The sequence below is a fragment of the Phoenix dactylifera genome, chromosome 11, assembly GCF_051530095.1.
Source record: "Phoenix dactylifera cultivar Ajwa chromosome 11, Ajwa_hap1_PhDact_Kaust_v1.1, whole genome shotgun sequence".
NCBI classification, from domain to species: domain Eukaryota; kingdom Viridiplantae; phylum Streptophyta; class Magnoliopsida; order Arecales; family Arecaceae; genus Phoenix; species Phoenix dactylifera.
In genome coordinates, this window is record NC_143200.1 from 911,233 (window position 1) to 929,955 (window position 18,723).

General features: G+C 39.8%; 1 protein-coding gene across 4 annotated transcripts in view; it reads right to left on the reverse strand.

Annotated features, from left to right (window-relative positions):
• LOC120104597 (uncharacterized) overlaps positions 1 to 4,757 on the reverse strand; it is a 76,420-nt gene extending 71,663 nt beyond the window's left edge. Inside the window, exons 1-4 of one of the 4 annotated variants that reach the window (XM_088706287.2) lie at positions 4,260 to 4,752; positions 3,294 to 3,330; positions 2,996 to 3,176; positions 2,666 to 2,814 (exon numbers count right to left, since the gene is read on the reverse strand). In XM_088706287.2, coding sequence (XP_088562413.1) covers positions 2,666 to 2,814; positions 2,996 to 3,176; positions 3,294 to 3,330; positions 4,260 to 4,511 — 619 coding nt within the window. In that variant the 5' untranslated portion in view covers positions 4,512 to 4,752. Of the gene's footprint in view, positions 1 to 2,665; positions 2,815 to 2,995; positions 3,177 to 3,293; positions 3,331 to 4,259 lie in introns of all 4 variants that reach the window. The other 3 variants (XM_088706286.2, XM_088706289.2, XM_088706292.2) reach the window with 3 other exon arrangements.
• Positions 4,758 to 18,723: the final 13,966 nt, after the last annotated feature.

The following is an 18,723-nucleotide window of genomic DNA, read 5'->3' on the forward strand; positions in this document are numbered from 1 at the left end:
CATACGCTTTGATGGTTCAGTGATCCGGAGATCATCTTGAGTCGTGTTCATTTAATGACTGAGTGCATCAGAGGCCTGAGGGGGTCTCATGCATTAATGATAGGCCGTGCCGAATACCTGCGGAGATCTCGTGCCTTGATGGCTTAGGGATGGTGGCAGGTTGTAGTGGAGTCATGTATTTAGTTGTCAGATCCTTTAAAGGGTTAGACGGAAATTGGGTATTCGGCTAAGGCATGGGCCTGGCACGGGTGCCGAGCCGAGCTGGTCGCCTAGCGGAGTGTCCTGTGGCGGGATTGCTTCTGGTCGGTACTTTCTAGTCGAGCGCCTCTCTGGTCGGCGCTCTTTGGTCGGGCGCCTCTCTGGTCGGCGCTCTTTGGTCGGGCGCTTCTGAGATGGCATGACTTGGGTTTTCCCCCAACAGTGTCTATCTCTTTTCGTGAGAAAAGATGAAGAAGACTGGCAACACTGAAAGAAAATAGTACCTTAACCAGTATTCATTCATTAAAAACACAGTTATGATTTTTTTGGTGTAGAAAAAGCTAAATCATGTTCTTGCAACTTGTATTTCTTTACTAGTTTTAAATCTTTGTATCATAATATTTGATCGTCAATTTTAAATTATGGCCAAACTAGGCTAATATAGTTTCTAACCTTGAACGTCTTTTGGATAGGTCAAGGCCCAGAGCCGTGCTATATTGACGTTTGCATTTCTGGGCGTCCCTGCTACTGCTGCCCAGCCCATGGACGCGGGTCACGTTGTTATAATACGCGAGCGGAATGCGTGGCCGACTGCAACCCCCCTGCAGGAAACCTTTACCAGACTCCATGAGTTCAAGATTCGAAATATGCACTTGTCCTCATGAATAATGATCCGTGTGTGCTGTAATTGCTTCACATGCCTTTTTAGAAAGTAATAATAATCCAGTTATGTGATATATTATCAGAAATGGCTGTCTATCTGTACGTGATATAATCCATAACATCACCCAAGAAAACTAGCCAGAAAATATTATTTATGATTAAGGGCTCGTTTGGTTCGCAGGAAAAGGAGGGGGAAAAGTGTGGTCAACGGAAAAGTAATGAAATGCCTCTTGTTTGGTTGGAGTTTTCAAAGGAGAGAGATAGGAAAGTTGTATTCCCATGGGAATATGATTCCCACATTTCATAGGAAAGTCTTTCCCATGAGAAACATGGGAAAGTTACTTTCCCATGAGGTGGGAATCACTCCTTTTTTATTTTTTTCCAAAAAGAACCTATTTTCAAAGGAGAGAGATAGAAAAGTTGTATTCCCATGGGAATATGATTCCCACATTTCATGGGAAAGACTTTCCCATGAGAAACATGGGAAAGTTACTTTCCCATGAGGTGGAAATCACTCCTTTTTTATTTTTTTCCAAAAAGAACATATTTTCAAAGGAGAGAGATAGAAAAGTTGTATTCCTATGGGAATATGATTCCCACATTTCATGGGAAAGTCTTTCCCATGAGAAACATGGAAAAGTTACTTTCCCATGAGGTGGGAATCACTCCTTTTTTATTTTTTTCCAAAAAGACCCTTCAGAATTAAAGAAGCATTAAAGAGGCATTAAAAACCTATTTTTTATTAAAGGCATAATAGGAATTCTACATAACTTTCCCATGGTCAACCAAACATAAGCACTTTGGAAATTTGTCACTTTCCCATGGTTAACCAAACATGCCAAAAGTACTTTCCTAGGTATCCTCTTCCTAGGAATCTGATTTCCAGGAATTATATTCCTAGGAGGAAAAATACTTCCCGCGAACCAAACGAGCCCTAAGATGATAGCACAGTTGGAATGGGGCTAAGATTTCACCGAAGTGGCTCAGGTTCAAAACGCGTGAGCGTCGATTAAATGCGGGGCCGGATGCCTAATCCTATTACTAAAATGTCCCTCCCTCCTCTATTACTAAACTTATTACAATATATATATATATATATTATGGTGTATGGATATATTATACAGTAAAAAAATTAAAAAATAATAAATTTTGGAGTGCACTAGATAGATCTCTTTCATCCGCAAAATATTTTTAAAATAGTTGATTACATATGAAGCCACTCAATCTGCTGTTCCATTAGTCTATATATATACATATATATATATATATATATTTGCCTATGAGATGAGCCCATGGATCTTAGCCGAAATGTCACCCTACTTTAGTACTAAGCTCTCATTCCTAGCATTAGTGGATATAAAAAATAGTCAAAAATAGGTAAAACTTGTGGGTGGGTCCCATTTCTTTTTCTAAGGGGTCAAGAAAGGGCCCAGCGTGGGCAAGCATCCAACTGAAATACTTATATCGCATAAACGGATACAGGGACCAAAAAAGATTCCTTCTCATCCCTCGTCTCGGAGACGACACGCGGCAGTGATCCATAGCTTGGAGATCACCATCTCTTCCCCAGGCTGAAACCGGTTTTGGTTGTGCATCCGGATGATATTAGTTAGAAGCAAAAATTCATACGCATCCTTATCTTAACAGAAATCGATGTAAATTAAATATAAAAGATTTTTAACATCCCATTGAATTAGATCAGCTGTTTGTTAATCTTTTGTCATTGTTTATTCTAACTTCAGTACTATCTCTATTGAGCAAAATCTTTATGAAGTGAGGAATCTAAATGGGACATGACTCTTACCAAGCTCCCAACCATGGATAGTGTAACCCTTATTGACAGTGTAGTGAATAAAAGATGCAGCGTTGGTGGAGTTCCAGGGTCCTCCTAAAGAACCACCCGGCAAATGAACCCTTCCATTAAGGGCATTCAGCCCAAAAATGATTACAGCTCTGAAGCAAGAATGCATCGGATTAGACAGAATTTATGAAGAGAGCAATGAGAAATGCAGGATACGCCTACCACGAAAGCATTCATTATGAAAGCATACTATCCTAACAGAATTTTTCTAGTGGGATCAAGGGAAAAACTAGTCCATGAGGCATTTATAGGAAGTTTAAATAATCAAAGTACCCGGCTTTTTTGAAGAAACCATTGAGTTCATCCCATCTATGCATGGGTAGGCAGCCTTGAGAAAAACCAAACATCTCAGATTTTTTCTTAATAAAAGGAGTACATGGCTGTTGAGGATCCACGCCATATATGACCTTATCTTGCAAGGAGCCCCCAATGCGGAGTTTCAATGGAGAAAATTCTGAAAGGTCACAAAAATTAGTTCAGAGGAAAAAAAAAAAAACTAGATTGGCCATTTGATATTAAAAGCATAGGCATAGATTAATTTTTTAAAATAAAATACTAGGAAAGCACTTACCTTTAACAGCATTCAATAAAATCTTGTTGGAAAGATTCTGCAGGAAGGAAAAAATGAAACACCTGTGTCAATCACCATTTTCAATCATTTTACCTTCACATTCAGAAAGTAATATTTGTTTTGAAAAAAAAAAAGTCTGGATCACACACACTAACATGAGATGGACAAATGAACACACCAAATAAACAATTGAATTATAGAAGGGAACGAAGCATAGTAAACCAAATAGCCCTTCATTTCTTTTCAGAGGAAGAAGAAGAAGAAGATCGTTTTTTTCTTAAGACTATATACTACTACTAATATCAGAAACCATGTCAAGGAAACCATCTTCAAAATGTAAAATGGGACCTCACAGGATTTAGACATTATGAGGAAATATAAATGATGATGGAGTGAACTTTATCAGAAGTACTCGATCCTCATTTTCAATTTCCATTCAACAAACCTATGATATCAAGAAGAGTGAAACAAATAAAATTAGCATATTAATGAAAACTACAAATAGTTTTCACTCGAAATGAAAAAAGGGAAACAATCTGGAAACAACACATAGACAAAAAAAACTCTCCAAATAGAGGCAAAAATATAAATTCTTCATTTTAATTAAGCTCCAAATCATAGAAAACCATTGCCAAATACTGACAAAAATATAAATTTTTACATAGACAATGCTAAGAAAAAAAAATCTAGAAACAACACAAACAATTGCCAAATTCGACCAAAAAAGAAAAAGTTCAGTTTTTGACAAGCTCCACATTACAAATTATAACACAATACAGAGCAAACATCCGAACTTTTGACCAAATTGAGCATTGCTACCAAACTGAACCCCCCCCCCCCCCCCCCCCCCCCCCCAAAAAAAAAAAAACAATTCTGAGAAAATCCATATGAATAAAAGTTCAGATTTTGACGAGCTCCACATTGCAAAATATAACAGCACTAAGCCAAAAAAACCAAACTTTTTACCAGATTGAGCACGGATGCGAGGCCCCAGCTACAAGTCCCGTAATCACACTTCTCCGGCGGCCACCAATCCAGCGTAGCGCAAACGAAGTCATCGTCAGTGACCGCAATGGCAGTTGTCCCATCGACGACGGCGGTCCCCTTGCTGGCCCCAGCAGGCGGAGAAGCCCCAACAGCGTCCACTGCGACGAAGCTGGAGAGCCATAGAAATGCCCAGAAGCAGAAGCCTAGGAGCCGCAGAAGAGCTCCACCCATCTCCCAGAGGCCTTCAGAGAGAAACAGAAGGAGAATAGAGAGAAAGGTGAGGCCTTTAGGGGCAATATAAGAAGAGAATACCTCCCAGCACCACCATATAAATACTATAATGCCTTCTTACCCGAGGGTGGAATAGGTTGGTACACAAAGCTTGGAATCTATATAGAGGGAGGGGCTCCAAGAGGAGAAGGGAAACAGAGGAGGACAAAAGGGACCAACTGCCTTTGTCTTACTGGGGTTAGATTTGGGGTAAATTTGATGTCCCCGGGGGGGGGGGGGGGGGGGGGGGGGGGAGCACGTGGTTCGGCTTCTTAAACTTTTATGGACGGCGGTGGCGAGCATGTGAAGCGGAGTTTAAAAAAAAAAGCGGAGTGGGGCCCACTGTAAGGTTTTAGATGCTTCGCTTGAGTTAGGGGGCGGTGCTTGGGAGGGAATACCCCATGTAGATACTGTCCTGTCCCAGATATTGCCACTTGATCTGGGCCGTTCATTTAGCAATGCAGCCGTTTCTAGTTGTAAGTAATCCAGTGTTTGACCATGGCGCGGGGCATTTTGAAAGAGGGACCTTTACTTAAAATTATAGAGGAAAGGGACTTTTCTATATATTGGCAACAAGTGGTACAACAACAGTAACATAGCCATTATATTCTTTTATAGAAATGAAACTCACAAAAATAATATATTGCTCATATAATATTGACTACAAGCTTCTGTTTTGACAAAATTCTTGTGCTTTTGATAAGAAGGACCGAATAAAAATATATTATTCAGCAATATTGTTTGTCAAATTATTAATATAAGAGCTCTTTAGTCAATTAGAGATTTTTAGAAATTCATGCTTATTATGCTAGTACTCATTAATTTATGGAACTAACGGTGATTATTATGCTAAAGAAATGTTTTGGCACAGAAGAGATGTACTTTTGAAGTTTGGCTTCATATATACAAGTCCATTATAAATGTTATGATACACAAAAAAAAAAAAAAAATTCTTTCTCTCATCTTAGCAAATATCAGAATCATCAATCTTGCACTCGTTTGGAACAATCGAGTTATTGTAAATTAAAGGGTTTTCGCATTGGCAGCACCTTGTGGTCCAACTGCTGTCCTAAAATTCCATTGTTTAAGGAGGGTAGGTTATTGTTTTGACATGAAGGAGACACCTCAACCATCAAACTACTAAGGTTGCATCAAACAATGGTTTGTCCTGGTCCTATTGGGATTTTTATTGCAGTTGAGTTGGTTATCATGTCAATTGTGAATCTTAATTATATTAGGATATATGTTAAACTGTGCATCTAATTACTTGTGGGTTTAGTTAGGGCATTCCTTACCATTAGTAGCATTTGTGTACTATATGACTGTACAGCCTTCAGATTGAAAAAGAAATAATAGTTCCTGAAATTGTTTGGTGACTAGAATTGGTGACCGAGTCCGAGTGGTTTTGTATTTGGTCTTTAAGAATATGAGAGTGGTGAGGCATTGTGAGTAGCTTGAGTATGGAATGCCTGTTGGAGTCCAAAGAGGATTTGTGTCTTGCTTCTTTTTTTGTGAGTTAGGGAACAGTTCATAATTTCCATGGTTATCGTGGAGAAAGTATTGTGAGGCATGTTTTGATATTGAACATGAGTTTTGTTATTTTTTTTTTATTAGTAAAATTTTTAGTCCACTCTCTTCAAATTTATTCTCCCTTAATTTTGTTTCTTTCTCATTATTGTTGCTTGTTCTTGAGGTTCTGGGCATTGGCCAGCCCTATTACTTAGCATCATGCCATTCTATGATAGATCATAGAACCCTCAAAACATGAACTGTGTCATTATAGTACATTTTCTTAGCTTATCTTTCTTCATAGACACATCCAAGTAGAACCGGGAACCAAATATCGTTAGTGCGATTAAAGACTCAAGTCCCGACGGAATATTCTGCAGGACACTGGAATAGGGTATCGTCCTAAGTATCAGGACAGGACCATCCTGCTATTATCCAAACATCCTAATCGGTACATCTTTGGACATTCTCTATTCCAAATGTCGGAACAGGACGAGATGATGGTGCATTCCGTTTTATAAAAAAATCGAAACAGCTTTATTCCATAGTATTTAAAATCTTGAGTGCAATTCCAAGTCTAAAATTTTCTGTCTTCAACTCTCCCTTATTTTTTTTCCCCTCTTAAGTACAGAATCAACAAAAAAAACAATCTACCTCTAGACAAAAGAGTGGGCCAATTGCGCGATCATTATGAAAGATATACCTTGACTCAAAAGTTTATACGCTTCCAAATCCAGGAAGGATGACAAGAAAACGAGTACAAAATTACCAACTAAAATAATTACGAGACCATCCATCATGACAATGCAGTGCTGCTAACTAGATGTATTCATTTGAATTTAATTTGTAAACGAAGCAATTCCAAGTCCTATTATACTTTCCATTGACGTATTGGATATTAGGAACTACCTGATGACAGTACATGAGAGCTTCACCACCTTAATTCATTCTATAACAACCAAATGTTATATCTTTTGACTTCCTCATCAAGGCTACCAATCAAACTAATGCAACCATTTCCAAACACCAAGCAAGACAAAAGTGCTAAGTTGCTAACAGTGAGCTTAACTTTAAATTGGTAATTTCTCCTCAGCTGGCCATTGACGTAGAAGTCCAAACAGCTAACTTGTGGATGCAAGATTGCAAATTCAGGTTTAGAAAGGGGTTTTAGGTTTTAGGTCTAAAAGAGTTTGATTGGGAACAAAAATTCAGGTTTTATGTTTTAAAGATCTTGTTTTCATGCCAATCAAGAAGTATATAAAAGAAAGGTCCAGACATATAGGCTAAATCTTTTATAGGGTCATCTACAATAAATGAAGCAAGATGAATCCAGATAATTAGCAAGCAAAAGAAGAAAAAAACAATAATTTAGAACAAGGTTCTTAAAACTTTGACATCTTAGCAATCTAAATGGATAGGTGGCACCAAGATGAACTGAGATCTCGGTTGAATAGTAAGTTGGTAAAGACATGGAAAGGTCAAGATGTTCGAACTCGGATCTTCGCAGATATTTATCAAAACCATAACATTTAACCATCAAAAGTTTTAGTAAAATCAGAAGGGTTTTTTGCATAGATACCCTTCTAAATATCAGATTTTGCACGAATACCCTTTGAAAATTGGTATTTGCACGAATACCCAGCTGCCGAGACACCAGACCAATAGTGTAATAGAACGAGAGAGAATCCTGACGGGCCGAGGTTCCTTTGGATCCTGTGAACCTATGCTTGTTGCCATCCTTCGATGCTTGAACCCTACTCCCCTTATGATATTAATCCCATCATCAGATCAATTGCTGGAGGTAAATCTAGATACAGCCAATTTGCAAATCCTATTGTATATTTTTGTTATATTCATGATAAAAAAACAAACCTTTGGTCATAGGACCAAATACATTTACTAATAAATACAGGATTATAAAGGCTATCACATTAATTAATGTATCTAAATTCTTTCCATCTATTAGGATTTTTTTACGTAAATACCCTTCTAAATATAGAAAATTGTATGAATATCCTTATAAAGTTACTATTTGCTTGTATACCCTTATAAGAATTTCTATTTGCACGTCTACCCATTAAGGGTATTTTAGTCATTTTAATTTAAAATCGTTAATTTTTAACGGCGTTAGATAGCATGGGTATATATGCAAAAATAAGAATAAAAACAGATAGAATAGCAAAACAAGTATTTTACAAGGGTATACATGCAAATATCAATTTTGGAAGGGTATTCACGTAAAATCCAATATTTAGAAGGGTATCCATACAAAAAACCCAAATCAAAATTATCACTATTTTTTAAGACATTAGGTTATGTTGCCCAGATAGACAACCCAAGAGGGGGGGGGGGTGAATTGGGTTTTAAAATAATTTAGATATTTAAAACATTGTGGATGACTAATTAAAACTATTGCAAGTTGTTTAATTAAATGCTATGTGCTGTGAGTGATATGAGAGGAAGAAGAAGAGAGACAATCAAACACAAACACCAAGTTTTATAGTGGTTCGGAGCTAACCCTTGCTCCTACGTCCACTCCCCAAGTCTCACTTGGGAATTCAGTATAACCCCTTGGATTACAGCCAGTTGTTTTCCAAGCTCACAACCTAACTTGTTGTTTTACGAGCTCACAACGAACTCGGTCGGTTTTTCCAGGCTCACCGACTAGAACCACCCCGATTGTTTTCCCGGGATCACAATCGAACCCTTACACACGTTGGTTTTACACTCGGCTCACCAACTAACCTCAATACCCTTGATTCAATCCTCCGATTGAACCAAGCAAATACAAGTTGTAAATAAAATAGACAAACAGAAAACTAAGCTTCTCAAAAGCAGATGAAAAACAATATAATCTGGAAAGAGTTTAGAAGCCCTCAAACGCTTTGAGTTGGAGTGAAGGAATGGCTTCTTGAACTCCGGGTCTCCTCTTGAATGTGTAGTCGACTTGAATGCAGGAGGAGGCTTCTTTAATTGCTGGAAAGATGTAGGTGGATGCAGTTAATGCAGCTCTTCCCTCTTTTTCGTTGAAGAACAGGTTGCAGAGATTGAATGCTTGATTACTTGGAGTGGAATGGTTGTTCTCTGCCTTGCTACAGTCCTCTGTGGCTATTTAAACCAACCCCCATGGAATCTAGCCGTTAGAGACCTTTTACTGCCCGTTCTGCACACTCTGCGCAGCCTGACAATGTGTCCGTTGGTGGGTTGGAGTCGACTCGCGCGATCAGGAGTCGACTCGGCTGTAGCGGGAGTCGACTCATGCTTTTCTGGAGTCGACTCGGCAACTGTTCCAGATTTGAATTAAAGTTGCCTTCGCGACTGGGAGTCGACTCGTCTTGACCCAAAGTCGACTCGCCAACTTCTGGAGCTGACCTGGCTTTCTCGGAGTCGGCTCATCCCATGAAGTCCGTGGATCCATTTTTTGAATTTGGTCCACTCGAGTCGACTCGACTGTCCTAGGAGTCGACTCGTCTCTCAGAGCCCGAACTCCCGATCTTCTGTCTTTTGGCTCGTCCAGTCTTGGAGTCGACTCGAACTTCCTCGGAGTCGACTCGGCTCTCAGTTTCCGAAACTTGGTCTTCTGCCTTTTTGATGTGAAGCTGCCTTGGAGTCGACTCTAGCTGTCTGGGAGTCGATTCGAATCTCAGAGGCAGTAACTTGGTCTTCTGTCTTCCTTGTGGTCGCGGAGTCTCGGAGTCGACTCGCGTATTGCGGGAGTCGACTCGAATCTCAGAGTCCGAAAAATGCTTTCTGACTTTTTCCTTGTGTTCCTCTGAGAGTCGACTCTCACTTTCTTTGGAGTCGACTTGCCAACCATCGGAGTCGACTCGCGTTCCACTGGAGTCGACTCGAACTTCAGACCCGAAAACTGCTCTCTGACTTTTTCTGCCTGTGACTCCTTGGAGTCGACTCTTACTACCCTGGAGTCGACTCGGTGAACATCGGAGTTGACTCGTGCACTTCAGGAGTCGACTCGCTGACAGGTTTTGAGTTGATGCTTTCTGTTCGTCTGTCTGTTCTCAGTCGGAGTCGACTCGTACTGATCCGGAGTCGACTCGAGTCTCAGACTTTGGTTCAGGCTGACTTCTTAACTTATCCAAAATATTATGAACCAAGTCTAGAGACACTTAGAGAAGATTTTCACTGAAACACTTAATTGAATTCATTAGTAAACAAGAGATATACTCAAATGCTTTGAGCTCATCAAAATCAAATAGGGTTATGATCAATCACTCCACAATCTCCCCCTTTTTGATGATGACAAAACATTGAGTATATGTAAAGTGAATTGCACAATAAACAATGAAATAAAATCCATAAATGAATTCAAATGTCTGGTAATTCAATTTATCCAAGCTTGAAAGGAGTGAAACAATAAATTTCGGAGTTAAAGCTCCCCCTTTCATTTGGAATTATATAAGCCTTCATATAATGCAATCAATTGTTTGGCTTATATATCTTTAATGATTTAGCTTTCTTAAAATTTCAGATTCTCCCCCTCAACATATGCAATCTACTTGGTTTTGATTCTTTGAATTTCCTTTTAATGCTTTGAAGTTTTTGAACTGAAATTTTGGTTTTTAGAGGAAAAATCTGTCAATTTGTTCTTGACTAGGATTCAGCTAATCTCCGAATATCCCTTGAATAGATTCTGGAGATTACTCCATTAGGAGCCCCAAAAGAGAGATAATGAGCCTCGAGGTACCGAATCCACTTAGAACAAATTTGTGTGTTTTAAGAGTTTATCTTTTTATTGATTTCCATTGATTCCTTTTACATATTTTATACATATTTCTCCCCCTTTTACATATTTTATACATATTTCTCCCCCTTTTTGTCATCATATCAAAAAGGAGGTAATCAGAACACACAATCAAACATAGATCAAAAGGCACAGTATTGAAGAAAAATGCGGCTACTCATTGTATTAATTTGTATGTAAGTACATTTGAGAATACAATAAGTAAAGCAAAACACTACATGTCAAAACAAAATACAAAAAGTAGCTACGGTCTCCTCGAGGATGAGGCACCTCCTCTCGAGGATGTATCTCCTCCTCTCGAGGATGTGGCTCCTCCTCTCGAGGATGCATCTCCTCCTCTCGAGGATGTGGCTCCCCGAGGCATGCGCTCCACGAGTGATTGAACCGCATTGTTGACGTTCTCGAGCTGGCGAATGATGGCCTGGATGGCCCTGCTCTGTGTCGTATCCAGCTCGAGCACCGACTTCTGCAGTCCGTCCAGCTTGTCGATGAGCACATTCGACAAGCGCTCGGCCCCCTCAGTAGTGGTTTGCATGTCACGGCCGATGTCATCCCGCATTTGTCGAGTGGTGCTCGTGACCTCACTCATGCTATGGAACTGGGCCTGCATCAAGGTCCTCATGTTGTATATCTCTTGCCGCACCTCAGCCGTCATGTCAGTCACGGCTGTCAGGGAAGGGACCAACGCGGAAGATGTGGGCGCAGGAGAGGGAGTAGGCACCGAACCTCGGAGCTCCTGAAGCAACTCATCCCTCAGATCTCGGACTATCTCCTGCCGCAGCTCCCGGAGCTGCTCAGGATCAATGCGGACCTCCATGGGTGGTGGAGCCGAGAAGGAGGGTCCGACGGAGGTGGTAGGAGCAGAAGTGGATGGAAAGTCTGGTATGTCGGGATAGTCAGAGTCGGGCTCAGGACTGGGGGAAGGTCTGGTGGTCTGTGTGGTGATGGATGACTTTCTAACCCATGTCCCCTCTCTCTTCCGAAACCCCATCCTGTGTAGGGTCCCCGGACGCATGCGATCAGTCCATCGCAATGCGCGAGAGGGTTCCCCCTCAGGGATAGGGATCTCGTACTCCCTAAATAACAAGGTGAAGACCATGCCGTAGGGTAGGGTGAGCCTAGGTCTGTCTAGTGGCTCACACAGGTATCTATATATGAGTTTGGGGAAGTTGATTGGGGTGTCATGAAGCATATAGAACATGAGAGCTAGGTCTCTCTCAGATACAAAGTCAAATCTCCCGGTCTTAGGGAAGATGGACCTAGAGAATATACTCAGGAGGATCCGCATCTCAATCGGTAGTGAGCTAGCGGATACCTCGTCTAAAGGTGACTGGGGTGGATGCCCTAGAACGGCCGTAAGGGCCTCAACCCTGTCCTCAGGATGTGTGGGAGCCACCCCTACTTGTGGAAGGTGGAGGATGTGGGCAATAAGATCCTCCGTAATGAACAGAGGGACACCGGCTACTGTGCCCTCGATACCCCCATCTCCCCGATGGACGGTACCGTAGAATTCTCTAACAAGGCCAGGGTAAGTGGGGAGGTCTAATGTAAGGAAAACTCTAAGCCCTGGACCCTAAGTCTTTCACCTATGGTGAAACCCTCCCGGGAGAGATAGTCGAAATCGACATACCTCCCGGTGGTGACGGCCTTCCCGGCTAATGGCCTCGCGAGAACCGCCCTAGGCGGGGAACGAGCCGGAGGTTGTGGCCTCGCGGGATCGTGCCGAGCCTTGGAGCGCCGCTCGGGACCGGCCTCGGGTCGGGACCTCTTCCGGACTACGGTTTTACGCGGCATAATGACCTAGATTGGGAGGAAAATCCTAAGGGACGGTGAAAGGTCGACGGAGAAGACTTGGGGACGACCGGGGACGACCTAGAAAGGGAGGAAAACCCTAAGGGACGGTGAAAGGTCGACGGAAAAGGCCTTGGGGACGACCTAGGAGTCGGCTCTAGGGCTTGTGAACAGTGGCGGCTTGAGAAAGAAGTGTTTTCGAAACGACAGAGTTAGGGTTAAAAAGTCGGATCCCGACTGCGAGTCGACTCCACTGAGTCGCGAGTCGACTCGACCTCGAGTCGACTCCAGAATATGCGCGAGTCGACTCTCCTTATGCGCCTGTAGACCTCGAGTCGACTCCCGACTATATGCGAGTCGACTCCCCCTCTGCTGCCATCTATGCGAGTCGACTCCCGCAAATGCGCGAGTCGACTCCCCCTGAGGAGCCGACTCTGAAACTTACTCGAGTCGTCTCTAACTTTGGCACGCACCTAAAAATCATGCTACATTCGTGCCGAATGAGGGAAAATCACTAAATTATGATCTGATTTGATGATCATTGAAAAGAAACTCTATTTTAACCACAATCTAATCATCAAAATCAATGAATCTAGTGGAAACTACCACTAGGATGGATCAATCACTCCTAATCCCCTCCTAAGCACATTAAACCTCTCTTCACTTAGGAGTTTTGTAAAAATGTCTGCTAATTGATCATCAGTACTAACAAATTGGAGTGTCACATCACCATTCAATACATGGTCTCTTATGAAGTGATGTCTTATCTCAATATGTTTAGTTCTTGAATGCTGAATTGGATTTTTAGTTAGATTAATGGCACTTGTATTATCACAATTAATGGGAATTTTATCTTGTTTAATGCCATAATCTTCTAATTGTTGTTTAATCCACAAGATTTGAGCACAACAACTCCCGGCTGCAACATATTCAGCTTTAGCAGTAGATAATGCAACCGAGTTTTGTTTCTTGCTAAACCATGAGATTAGATTTTCTCCTAGAAATTGACAAGACCCGCTGGTACTTTTTCTATCAAGCTTACATCCAGCGAAGTCTGAATCTGTATATCCTATTAAGTTTAGGCTAGATTCTTTAGAGTACCATAATCCTATATTCTTAGTTCCTATTAAGTATTTAAAAATTCTCTTAACTGCAACTAGATGTGATTCTTTAGGATTAGCCTGATATCTAGCACACATGCAAACACTAAACATAATATCAGGTCTACTCACAGTAAGATACAATAAGGATCATATCATACCTCTATACAGTTTCTGATCTACAGATTTACCTGATTCATCTTGGTCTAATTTGCATGATGAGCTCATGGGGGTGCTGATTGACTTGTTTCCCTCCATATCAAACTTCTTGAGCATCTCCTTGATATATTTGGCTTGATTGATGAAGATGCCTCCTTCAGACTGTTTGATTTGAAGCCCGAGGAAGTAGTTCAGCTCTCCCATCATGCTCATCTCAAATTCACTCTGCATCAAATTAGCAAATTCTTCGCAGAGGCGATTGTTAGTAGCACCGAAAATGATATCATCAACATAAATCTGTACTAATAACATATCTTTGTTTTGCTTTTTCAGAAATAGTGTTGTATCTACATTTCCCCTAGAGAATTCATGTTCTAATAGGAATTTGCTAAGTCTCTCATACCATGCTCTAGGTGCTTGTTTTAAACCATAAAGTGCTTTGTTCAGTTTATATACATGATTAGGGTATTGATGATTTTCAAAACCAGGAGGTTGTTCTACATATACCTCCTCATTAATATACCCATTTAAAAATGCACTTTTTACATCCATTTGAAATAGTTTGAAGTCCTTAGAGCATGCATATGCTAATAATAGTCTAATAGCCTCAAGTCTAGCTACAGGAGCAAAGGTTTTATCAAAATCTATACCTTCTTCTTGATTATAACCCTTTGCTACTAGTCTAGCCTTATTCCTTATAACAGTTCCATTTTCATCAAGTTTATTTTTATAAATCCATTTAGTACCTATAATTGGATATTCAGAAGGTCTCTCTACTAGATTCCATACCTTGTTTCTAGTAAATTGGTTTAATTCTTCTTGCATTGCATTTATCCAATTTACATCATTTTCGGCTTCTTCTATATGTTTGGGCTCAAAGTGTGAGACAAAAGCTAGATGGTTATTTAAATTCCTAAGGGATGCTCTAGTCCTAACCGGTTGAGATGGATCATCTAGAATTAGTTCCTTAGGATGCCCGTGAGCATACCTCCAAGCTTTAGTTAGCCCATGATCCACAATAGCCTCTTGGCTTGATGATGCTCCTTCAATCAATTTTTGATTATCATCTTGTAATGCCATCTCATCTATCTTTTCTTCAAGAATTTCAACATCATCATCAAAATTAACTTTCTTACTAGAGGAGATGTCACTAGAATCATCAAATACAACATGTATAGATTCTTCTATAACTAAGGTTCTTTTATTAAAGACTCTATAGGCTTTACTAGTTGTAGAGTAACCTAAGAATATTCCCTCATCAGATTTAGAGTCAAATTTACCTAGATTATCTTTCCCATTATTATGAACAAAACACCTACATCCAAAAACATGAAAGTAGTTAACTTTTGGTTTTCTGTTTTTCCAAAGTTCATAAGGTGTTTTCTTTATGATGGGTCTCAATAGAACTCTATTTAATATATGACAAGAAGTATTAATGGCTTCTCCCCAAAAGTACTTAGGGAGGTTACTTTCACATAACATAGTTCTAGCCATTTTCTCTAGAGTTCTATTTTTCCTCTCCACAACTCCATTTTGTTGTGGTGTCCTAGGTGCAGAAAAATTATGGGTTATCCCCTTTTTACTACAAAATTCATCAAATGACTGATTTTCGAATTCGGTACCATGGTCACTTCTAATAGCTATTACTGAGGTATCTCTAGCATTGGTTACTTATTTATGGAATTTCTTAAAAACAGAAAATGCTTGATCCTTATGTGCTAGGAACATGACCCATGCGTACCTAGAATAATCATCTACAATAACTAGACCATATTTATTTCCACCTAGGCTTGTTGTTCTAGTTGGTCCGAATAGGTCCATGTGTAATAATTCTAGAGGTCTAGAGGTAGAGACACATTTTATGGATTTAAATGAGTTCCTAGATTGTTTGCCAAATTGACATGCTTCACATATTTTATTTTTTTCAAATTTTAATTTTGGCAAATCTATCACGGAATCTCTTTTAACTAGTTTAGTTATTGTGTCCATGCTTGCATGACCTAACTTACGGTGCCATAACCAACTAGCATCATTATCCTTAGTTTCATTAACAACTAAACATTGGTTATGTTTTGCAAGATCTTCAAGGTCTACAACATATACATTTCCACGTCTAATTCCTTTAAAAACTAAACTATTATCATTAGGGTTTGTTATAATGCATAGTGATGGTTTAAACATAACATCATACCCTTTATCACATAATTGACTAATGCTTAATAAGTTATGCTTAAGACCATCAACATATCTAACATTATCTATAAAAGTAGAAGGGGTGATTTGAACTTTATCAATACCAATGATGTGACCTTGGTTGTTGTCTCCAAAAGTCACAGCACCTCCCTTCTTAACTTCAAGGGTGAAAAATTGATCCTTGTCACCCGTCATGTGCCTTGAGCACCCACTATCCAAATACCAGCAGTTTTTGTTGACCTTGGCTGCAAGACACTCCTACACAAGCAGATTATATCATCTTAGGTACCCAAGTTTTCTTGGGTCCTTCATGGTTAGTCATGTTGGTTCCTTTTGGAACCCATACCCTTTTAATTTTTCTTTTTGTTTTACTTTTCCTAAAATTACACACATTTGCTTTATGACCTATAGTTCCACAACAAAAACAGGTTATTTTCTTAGTTTTAGTTTCCCCAGCTTTAACAAAGAAGTTACTAAGAAATTTTTGTTTATTTCTTGGTTTATATCCTAAACCCGCTTTATTAAATACTGCTCGTTGACTATTGAGTATCATATTTAACTTTTCAGAACTATATGTAAATTTTTCAACCAAAGGTTTGTATTTGTTAAGTTCTTTAGTTAGTGTTTGATTTTCTGCTTTTAGATCATTAAGTTCTTTTGTGAGATCCTTGTTTAAGATTTGTTTATGATTTTTAAGTTCTGAAAATTCCTTAGTTAGTTTTTCATTATCCTTAGTTAAGGTATTAGTCTTTTGAGTTAAAAGTTGGTTGCTTGTCTTAAGGTCTATATTTTCTTTGGTGATTAAATCCTTATCCTTAACTAATTTATCGTATTTATGTAGGTATGATTGATTAGCTATTTTTAGTTCTTTATTCTTAAGATTTATGGCCTTATACTCTATCATTAATTCATTAAATGCATCATAAAGTTCATCAAAAGAAAAATCAAGATGCGATTCGGATGTTACCTCATTTTCATTGGCCATGAAGCAGAAATTGGCCTTTTCTTCTTGTTCATCATCCGATGAAGAGGATGATGAGTCGGAGTCGGATAGTGTTGTGACAAGAGCCTTCTTCTTCTTGTACTTGCTCCCCTTCTTCAGTAAAGGGCACTCAGCTCTTATGTGACCCGGCTTCTTGCACTCGTAACACCCAATCCCCTCATTTTCCCTTTCCTTATCTTTGTCCTTGCGGTAGGAATTTGAGGGGCCTCTCCTTTGATGATAGAACTTCTTGTGGTTGATGAATTTTCTGAATTTGCGCACAAGAAGAGCCTCACCATCATCCTCCTCATGTTCTTCTTCTTCACTGCTGCTACTGCAAGACAAGTCCTTGTTAGATGTAGTAGATTTAAGAGCTATTACCTTTTTCTTATGGGAGGACTCTTCCTCGTTGTGTTGCTTCATGGTTAGCTCGTGCGTCATTAGGGATCCAAGAAGCTCCTCAAGTGGTAACTTGTTCAAGTCCTTGGCTTCTTGGATTGCCGTCACTTTAGCTTCCCATGACCTTGGTAGACACCGAAGGATTTTTCTGACAAGCTCACTGTTAGTATAGTTCTTGCCAAGGCTTTTTAGGCCATTGACAATGTCAGTAAACCTAGTGAACATGCATGTAATTGTTTCATTAGAATCCATTTTAAATAGTTCATACTTATGAACCAAAATATTTATTTTGGATTCTTTGACTTGATTCGTGCTCTCATGGGTCACTTCAAGTCTGTCCCAAATCTCTTTTGTAGAATTGCAAGTTGAGACCCTATTGAATTCATTTCTATCTAAGGCACAATAAAGCACATTCATAGCTTTAGAATTAAGTTGTGCCTTTCTCATGTCATGCTCATCCCAATCCTTTTCTAGTTTGGGTACAGTGACACCCTCTACATATATGGATGGGATGTATGGGCCATTTACTACAATGGTCCACATCTCATAGTCTTGGGCTTGGATGAATATTCTCATCCTAGCCTTCCAGTATGAGTAATCGGATCCATTAAAGAAAGGGGGTCTTTGGGTGGACTGACCCTCAATGTGGGAAGATCCAAATGGGGTTGTCATTTTGATCTTTGACTCTTAGGGTAGAAGAGTTTAGGCTCTGATACCACTTGTTGCCCAGATAGACAACCCAAGAGGGGGGGGGGGGTGAATTGGGTTTTAAAATAATTTAGATATTTAAAACGTTGTGGATGACTAATTAAAACTATTGCAAGTTGTTTAATTAAATGCTATGTGCTGTGAGTGATATGAGAGGAAGAAGAAGAGAGACAATCAAACACAAACACCAAGTTTTATAGTGGTTCGGAGCTAACCCTTGCTCCTACGTCCACTCCCCAAGTCTCACTTGGGAATTCACTATAACCCCTTGGATTACAGCCGGTTGTTTTCCAAGCTCACAACCTAACTTGTTGTTTTACGAGCTCACAACGAACTCGGTCGGTTTTTCCAGGCTCACCGACTAGAACCACCCCGATTGTTTTCCTGGGATCACAATCGAACCCTTACACACGTTGGTTTTACACTCGGCTCACCAACTAACCTCAATACCCTTGATTCAATCTCCCGATTGAACCAAGCAAATACAAGTTGTAAATAAAATAGACAAACAGAAAACTAAGCTTCTCAAAAGCAGATGAAAAACAATATAATCTGGAAAGAGTTTAGAAG